At 48.9% G+C, this 8,245-nt stretch overlaps 1 protein-coding gene across 3 annotated transcripts; it reads left to right on the forward strand.

Moving 5' to 3' along the window:
* Window positions 1-4,764, forward strand: DKKL1 (dickkopf like acrosomal protein 1). 3 transcript variants are annotated; one of them, XM_025269508.3, is made up of 5 exons: window positions 1-159; window positions 611-785; window positions 1,216-1,356; window positions 1,489-1,581; window positions 4,375-4,764. In XM_025269508.3, the coding sequence occupies exons 2-5, from the start codon at window positions 630-632 to the stop codon at window positions 4,684-4,686; spliced, it is 702 nt and encodes a 233-aa protein (XP_025125293.3). In that variant the 5' UTR covers window positions 1-159; window positions 611-629; the 3' UTR covers window positions 4,687-4,764. The 3 variants fall into 3 exon arrangements, with proteins under 3 accessions (XP_025125293.3, XP_044786799.2, XP_006080178.3); XM_044930864.2 differs by lacking the exon at window positions 1-159 and adding an exon at window positions 193-363 and having other exon boundaries at window positions 1,489-1,530; XM_006080116.4 differs by lacking the exon at window positions 1-159 and adding an exon at window positions 196-363.
* Window positions 4,765-8,245: the final 3,481 nt, after the last annotated feature.

Raw genomic sequence — 8,245 nt, forward strand, 5'->3', positions numbered from 1 at the left:
TACCGGCCACACTGAGTCTCCAGGGCAGAGGTCAGCCGACAGGGACGCGGTCTGACTATGGGGGTGTGAATTTGAAATCCATGCCCCGCTCTGGCTTAAGGGGCGTGGCTCCTACTCAAGGGTGAGACTACCCAGTAGCGGGCCGGCCTTAGGGGTGAGGTAAGCAGATGGGGCGTGGTCAGACAATAGGGGCGGGTCCAGGGCTCGCGGAGCCCCTCCAACGCTCCAGTATCCGACCTGGGCTCGAGAACAGAACTGTTTGGATTTAACAGTCCGTGGACGGCGGGAGTCTTGAGTCCGGTGACCGGGCTGTGGTCTAGTATAAAGGCGGGACCCAGAAGAAGGGGCGGGGCGTGGGAGAAGGTGAGGAGGAATGAGATCTGGATACGAATGTGGGAGAAGGAAAGAAATGAGATAGATCCGTTGTGTGAGACCGAGCCCTGAAGAGCCGGGTCTGGGGGGAGGGGAGGGACCGTACTGGACCGGGGGTGTTGGAGTAGAAGGTAAGGGGAGGGGGGCAAATGGCCGGAGTCTGAGGAGTTTCCAGACCAGGGATCGGGAAGTGTCCTTGTCTAGGGAAGGGGAGCTCTGATCCCTGTCCTCGCCGCAGCCTCCCAGCCCGCCCCGCCATGTGGCACCAGCTATTCCCGTTGCTGCTGCTCTCCTCTGCCTCGGTGCCCCCCTCCACTGCAGCCCCGATCCGCGATGGTGACGTCCAGGAGAGTTCCTCAGGTTTTCTAGGTCTTCAGAGTCTACTCCAAGGCTTCACACGGCTTTTCCTGAAAGTAAGCTGTGGCCTGGGTTGGGGGAAAGAAGATGTACAGAGAAGAGGAACAGGGGTGACAGATGGTGACTGAGGGACGGAAAGAGTTCAGAGAAGAAAGAGTGGGAGAGAGGGGTCGTGACCAGGTAGAAAGATAGACAAGAAGAGAGGGAGTCAAGGGGCAGAAAGATGGATGGAAAGACCGAGAGATAGGAAGAGAGGGAGGGAGACAGAGGGAGGGAGGGAGAGGGAGGAGAGGGCAATAGGGACAGAGAGACGGAAGACAGATGAGGGGCAGGAATAGAAAGGTGATGGGACATATGGGGGCAGGAGGTGACCGAGTTAGGCCCTCAGGGTCAGAGGATGGAGAGAGAAGGGGGACCCTAACAAGGCTCCAGGTGTCCTGGGAAGTCTGGATGTTCCACAGCTCACTGATTCCTCCTCTGGCCCAGGATGACCTGCTGCGGGGCATGGACAGCTTCTTCTCTGCCCCTATGGACTTCCGGGGCCTCCCTAGGAACTACCACCAAGAAGAGAACCAGGAGCGCAGGCTGGGAAACAACACTTTCTCCAGCCACCTCCAGATTGACAAGGTGCCTATGCCAGGAAGTCCCTCCTGGAGTATCTCCACGATCCCTCATGTTGCAGTATCTGGTGGAGGTGGGGGTGAGGAAGGCAAAGGAGGAAGGCAGTTTTGTTCTCACTCTCTCCTCCTGTCCTCACAGGTGACCGACAACAAGACAGGAGAGGTGGTGATCTCCGAAAAGGTGGTGGCATCCATTGAGCCAGGAGAGGGGAGTTTGGAGGGTGACTGGAAGGTTAGGACACACCCCTGGCAAAGTGTCCAAGCCCAAACATTTTCTGTAGTTTAGCAAGAAATGATAGATTAATGAATTGACTCTCCCACTCCCTCTGTGCTGGACTTGCTCTCTCTGGGCCTCAGTTTTGTCATCTGTCAAAAGGGACTAACCAGCTTTCAGAAATGAGGCTTACAACCTCAGAGATACATCCTCTCTTACTTTAAACCCCAGAGGATTTTGTAAACCAAAGAAAGTGCATTTTTCCCCAAATAAGATTCACCCTCATAAACCTCAGAGTGTTTTGATCTCAAAGTACTCAAACCTCCAAGTATTTTTTAATCTGTCCCAAAGAGCTTGGTAAATCTCTCCCTTGTAAACGTCAGAATGTGATTTTTTAAATAAGTCCTAAGTACTTTATGAACCCCCAATCCTTTGTGCATCTCACCTTCATAAACCTCTAAGAGCAATTCTGATCTCAAAGTGCTTTTTTTTTTTAACCTAAAAAGGTTTAAGAACCCTCAAGTGCTTAGTAAACCCACCTGGTTCTCCCATACACACTCCCAGTTTTTTATTTTAAAAACTTCAAATCTACAGAAAAGTTTTAAAAAAAAAGTACAGTAAACCTGTGTCCCCTTTCCCACAGAGCAGGGTTTCTCAACAGCATCACTGTTAGTGTTTGGGGCCGTGTAATTTTTTTGTTGTGGGGGCTGTCCTGTGCACTATACAATGTTTAACAGCATCCTTGCCTCTACCCCTGGACGGAAGAGGCACCCACCCCCTCCAGCTGTGACAACCAAAAATATCTCCTTGACCTGATTCACTACCTGTATAACATTTTACCAGACGGACTCTTTTTTACCTTTTTATTTTTGAACCATATGACAGTAAATGATTGACATCACGACACTTCACCCCTAAACCCTTCAGCAGATATCTCCTTCACCTCCATGACTATAGTTCCATTTTTACACCCAAGAAATGTAACTTTGATATCCATTATCTCAGGGCTTCCCAGGTGGCTCAGTAGTAAAGAATCCATCTGCCAATGCAGGAGACACAATAGATTCTGGTTCAATCCCTGGGTCAGGAAGAACCCTTAGAGGAGGAAATGGAAACCCACTCCAAAATTCTTGCCTCAGAAATCCCATGGACAGAGGAGCCTAGCAGACTATAGTAGATGGGGTCACAAAGAGTCGGACATGAGTGATCAACCCAGCACATACACACACACACACACACACACACACACACACACACGTCAATTATCTCTGTATTTGTTTTCTAGGGCTGCCATAACAGTCTCACAGATTGGGTGGCTTCAACAACAGATGTGTATTTCTCATAGTTCTGGAGGCTAGGTGTTCAAGATCAAGGTGTCAGCAAGGTTGATTCCTACTGAGAGCTGTGAGGGAGACCCTGTTCTGTGCCTCTGCCCTAGCTTCTGGTGGTTTACTGACAGTTACTTAGTGCTGTTGGTGTGTAGGTGCATCAACCCCATCTGTCTTTATCTTCGCATGCAGTTCTCTGTGCATTTCTAGGTCCAAATTTCCCTTTTTCATAAGAAACTGGTCGTGTTAGATTAGAGCCCACTCTAATGACCTCATCTTACCTAATGAAAACCACAGTGATCTTATATGCAAAGAGGTCACATTCTGAGCTATTAGGGCAACCTCTTTGGCACCACTGATGAGTTTCATGGAAGACAGTTTTTCCAGAGACGGGGGTGCAGGTGGTTTGGGAGAGGATTCAAGCACATTTATTGTACACTTTATTTCTACTATTATTACTTCAGTTCCACCTCAGATCATCAAACATGAGATGTCAGAGGTTAAGAACCCCTGTACTAGGGTCCTAATGGACCTCAACACATGAATTGGAGAGCAGGGATTACAATTCAATATGTAACCATCTCCTATAAGGCTTCCCAAACCTCAAGTGACTGAAACACAGACTCTGATTCAGTAGGTGGTTGGCGGGGGATTGCTCATTTGCATACCTAAAGGCTCCCAAGTGATGCTGATGCTGTGGGTCCACAGCCCTCACTTTGAGTTACAAGGACCAAACAGACACTGAAACGTCCCTGCTGGACTGAAAGCTGTCCACAAGAGCTCATATGATTTTTGATCCAGGATTCAATCAATTGTGATCCAGGATCACCCGTTGCAACTATGGTCATGATTCATTAATCCCAAAGAGCTTTGTACATTTCAGATTACTTTCTAAACCTCAGGGGGATGCTTAATCTGGAAGTGCTTTTGAAACCTCCAAAATGTGTTTTCAAACCCAGAGTATATTATAAACATCAGAGTATTTTTATTTCTAAAACACAAGTCCTTTGTAAATAAGGCAAAGTGAGCTTTATTGGACTGGCCCAGAAGTTTGGGTTTGTCCTTAAGCTTGTATGAAAAGGGCTTTCCTGGTGGCTCCGACAGTAAAGAATCTGCCTGCAATGCAAGAGACCTGGGTTTGATCCTTGGGTGGGGGTAGGGGGAGATCCCCCAGAGAAGGGACTGACAACCCACTCCAGTATTCTTGCCTGGGAAATCCCATGGACAGAAGAGCCTGGTGAGCTACAGTCCATGGAGTCCCAAAGAGTAGGACACGACTGAGTGATTAACATGCTTCTATCAGTTCAGTTCAGTTCAGTTCAGTTCAGTTCAGTTTAAGCAACCCAAAAGAACTTTTTGGTCAACTCTGTAATTCCCAAAGTATTCCCTAGGTGGCAGAGTGGGTTAAGTATGCCAGGGGAGCATCCTGAGGCTGACCCTTGGAGTTTGAGAGGGTCTCCTTGTTCCCCGCCCCCTTCACCAGGTTCCTAAGATAGAGGAGAAGGAGGCCCTGGCGCCGGTCCCGAAGGCCGTGGACAGCTTCCACCCAGAGCCCCATCCCCGAGTGGCCGTCTGGATCATGAAGCTGCCGCGGCGGAGGTCCCACCAGGATACCCAGGAGGGCAGCCACTGGCTCAGTGAGAAGCGACACCGTCTGCAGGCCATCCGGGATGGGCTCCGAGAGGGGACCCGCGAGGACGGACTTGAAGAGAGTGCACAGAGCTCCTCTCACTCCAGGCTGCCCGCCCGCAAGGCCCACTTCCTGTACATCCTCAGGCCTTCCCAGCAGCTGTAGGGGTGGAGCCCGGGGAAGCCTGCCTGTACCTTCCACCAGACCCCAGCACCATATGGAAATTAAACCTTTTTTCCAGCAGCACCGTCTCCTTTTGGGATCTGTCCCCAGGCCTCAGCCAACCAAGCCTAGCTTTGAGCATGGCCTCTGGCTGAGCTGTAACTTCTTGCCAGCGTCCTCAGGTTGTTCCCTCATTCGGACGCCATCTGTCTTCCGACTGAGCAACTCTGTCATCTCCTCTGTCAACCTCTGTCCCACCTGTACCCTCTGCTTCCATCTCTGTTACCGCCTGCTCTGCTTGCCCTCGGGCTCCCAACTCTCACTCCAGTCCTTTCTGTCCACTCTGCATTAGCTTCCTATCCCTGCCACACAAACCTAGCCACTGAAAACAGTGCAAATGTATCCTCTCACTAATCCATAGTTCAGAAATCCAGGATGGCTGGGCTGGTCCTCTGTGCAGGTCTCACAAAGGCAACATCAAGGTGTTAGCCAGCAGGGTTCTTACCTGAGGCCCTGGGATGCCTCTGTTTCCGAGATCATTCAGGTTGTTGGCACGATCAGGTCCCCTGAAGGTTCAACTGAGGTCCCTACTTCCTTGTTGGCTGTCTTCTGGGGCCACCCACTCTTAGTTCCTGGAGGTCTCTCTACAGTTCTTGTATGTGGGTCCCACACCTCAAATCTCACAAAAATACACAAAAATTTTCTCTGAATGTCCTTTCTGCCCCATCTCCCTTATGCCTTCCTCCTCCTCTTCTAGCAGGACAGAGTTCTCTGCCTTGAAGGACTCACAGGATTGGATTGGGCCCGCCTGGACAGCATATGAAACAGGTTCCAGGAATTAGAGGGGGGCCGTCTTTGGGGGAGAGGACTTCCCTGGGAGCTCAGCTGGTAAAGAATCTGCCTGCAGGAGATCCTGGTTCCATTCCTGGGTCTGAAAGATCCCCTGGAGAAGGGATAGGCTAACCATTCTAGTATTCTTGGGCTTCCCTGGTGGCTCAAATGGTAAAGAATCCACCTGCAATGTGCGAGACTTGGGTTCAATCCCTGGGTTGGGAAGATCCCCTGGAGGAGGGCACAACAACCCACTCCAGTATTCTTGCCTGGAGAATCCCCATGGACAGAGGAGCCTGGCAGGCTACAGTCCATGGGGTCGAAAAGGGTTGGACACAACTGAGTGACTCAACACGGCACAGCATCTTTGGGGAAAGCCATTATTCTGCCCACTGCATGTCCAGACTGTCACCTCCAGCCCCAACTATGCATGTGCACTTCCATCTCACATCCACACCACTTGTTTCCACTCTCATCTTTTTTTTTTCCTGGCCATGCCACACAGTGTTGGATCTTGGTTCCCAGACTAAAGATCAAACCCATGTGCCCTGCATTGGAAGTGCACAGTCTTAACACTTAGACCACCAGAGATGTTTTCCTCATTTTTATCTTCTCCTTCCCTCTCAAATCACATGCTGACTCCATCTTGACTCGCTCTGTTTCTCTTTCCCTTTGTCCCTCTGTCTGTCCCTTCATGCCTGGGACTTCAGACTCCATCTTTGAGAGCTAGGCCTGCTGTCTCAGCCACCTGGAAACTCACAGTCCCTGTCTTCAGCACCCTGTCCACTTTGCCCATTCCTTCCAAATCCTCGGAGCAACTCCTATTCCCTCCAGAACACCTCCCTCAAGACGCACCATTGAGAAGGCACATCTGGGTCTTTAGGTGCTGGGTCCTGCAGGGGAGGCAGACACAACGTGTGTTTTCCCCCCTAGAAGCCCAGGTTCCGGTTGGAATCACCCTGCACAGAGACTCAGCAAATTCAGGAAACTAGCAATATGTGGGTGTAAATAAAAGAGAACTTTCTTTTGGGGGGAAAAATAGATTTTTTTTTTATTATCCCAAATAAGCATCAATATGTCTTCATGGAGAATATCAAAACCTGATTGGCCTTTCCATACCTTCTCTCCCCAGCCCACCCCCAGTCCCATTCACTTTCCCACCATTGACAACTATTTGTGTTTAATGTTTATTTTTGGTAAGTGTATTTTTAGTATATTAGTCAGCTATGACTGCCCTAAGAAAATACCACAGATGTGGGTGACTTAAACAAGAGACATTTATTTTCTTACAGTTCTGGGGCTGGAAGTCTGAGATCAAGTTGTTGACAGGTATCGTGTCTTCTAAGGCCTCCCTCCCTGACTTGTAGGCAGCCATCTTTGTATCTTCATGTGGTCTTTTCTCACGCACGCACATATCTGTGTCCAAATTCCCTCCTCTTATAAAGACATCAGTCATTTCGGATTAGGGCCCACCCTAGAGAACTCCTCTCTTTTTTAAAAAGAAAGATATTTATTTCTTTGGTTTTGAGGGATCTTAGTTGTGGCATATGGGATCTAGTTCTCTGGCCAGGGATCGAACCACACCACCCCACTGTATTGGGAGCACAGAGTCTTGACCACTGGACCACTAGGAGGTCCTGAGAACTCATCTTAATAATTCTTTTTTTAAATTTTTTTCTAATGTGGACCATTTTTAAAGTCTCCATTGGGTTTGTCACAACACTGCTTCTGTTTTAAGCTTTGATTTTTTTTGGCTGCGAGGCATATGGGATCTTAGCTCCTCAAACAGGGATCAAACTCCATCTCCTGCACTATATGGCAAATTCTTTACCACTGGACCTCCTGGACCTCCAGGGAAGTCCCATCATCTTAATTATCTCTTTAAAGATCTTTCCTCCAAATATGATAGAATTCTGAGGCACCAGCAGTAAGGGCTTCAACATATGAAATTTCAGGGGACACATTTCAGCTCCTAACAAGTGTCTTATTTAATATTCCTTTTGATGCACGTATCTTTAATTTTCATTGGAAAAGATGATGGGAAAGATTGAGGATACGAAGAGAAGGGGGCGATGGATGATGAGAGTTGGATGGCATCACCGACTCAATGGACATGAGTTTGAGCAAACTCCGGGAGGTAGTGAAGGACAGGGAAGCCTAATGTGCTGCAGTCCATGGAGTTACAAAGAGCTGGACATGGCTGAGCTACTGAACAACAAAAATTTTTAATTTACATTGGTGGTATTACATACGTCATTCCGGTGGGCCTTTTTCTTTTCAGTACCATCTTTATTTATTTTCTTGGTTGAACTGTGGAACATATGGGATCTTAGTTCCCCAGAGAATGAACCCACACCCCCTGCAGTGGAAGCATGGAGTCTTAACCACTGGACCGCCAGGGAAGTCCCTCAGTACCATCTTTAAGATGCCTCCATATTGCACTGGTACATCCAAAATCCACCCAATTCCATGGTCAACCTTGCCACCCTCTCAGTGATCCACACCTGAGTTGCCTCTGATTTCCCACCATTACAAATAATGGTACAATAAACACTGGTAGAGAGCTTCCCGGGGCTTCCCAGGTGGCACATTGCTGAAAGAATCCACCTGCTAATGTAGGAGGAGGAAGAGACACAGGTTAGAGCATTGGGTTGGGAAGACCCCCTGGAGAAGGAAATGGCAACCCACTCCAGTATTTCTTGCCTGGAAAATTCCATGGACAGAGGAACCT

Source organism: Bubalus bubalis, chromosome 18 (genome assembly GCF_019923935.1).
Source record: "Bubalus bubalis isolate 160015118507 breed Murrah chromosome 18, NDDB_SH_1, whole genome shotgun sequence".
NCBI lineage: Eukaryota > Metazoa > Chordata > Mammalia > Artiodactyla > Bovidae > Bubalus > Bubalus bubalis.

Bases quoted from the DNA above. Each gene is read 5' to 3' on its own strand.
- DKKL1 (XM_025269508.3), top strand. From the start codon at position 630: ATGTGGCACCAGCTATTCCCGTTGCTGCTGCTCTCCTCTGCCTCGGTG. The intron at 786-1,215 runs GTAAGCTGTGGC...CCTCTGGCCCAG, and splicing joins TCACACGGCTTTTCCTGAAA to GATGACCTGCTGCGGGGCAT. The intron at 1,582-4,374 runs GTTAGGACACAC...CCCCTTCACCAG, and splicing joins GTTTGGAGGGTGACTGGAAG to GTTCCTAAGATAGAGGAGAA.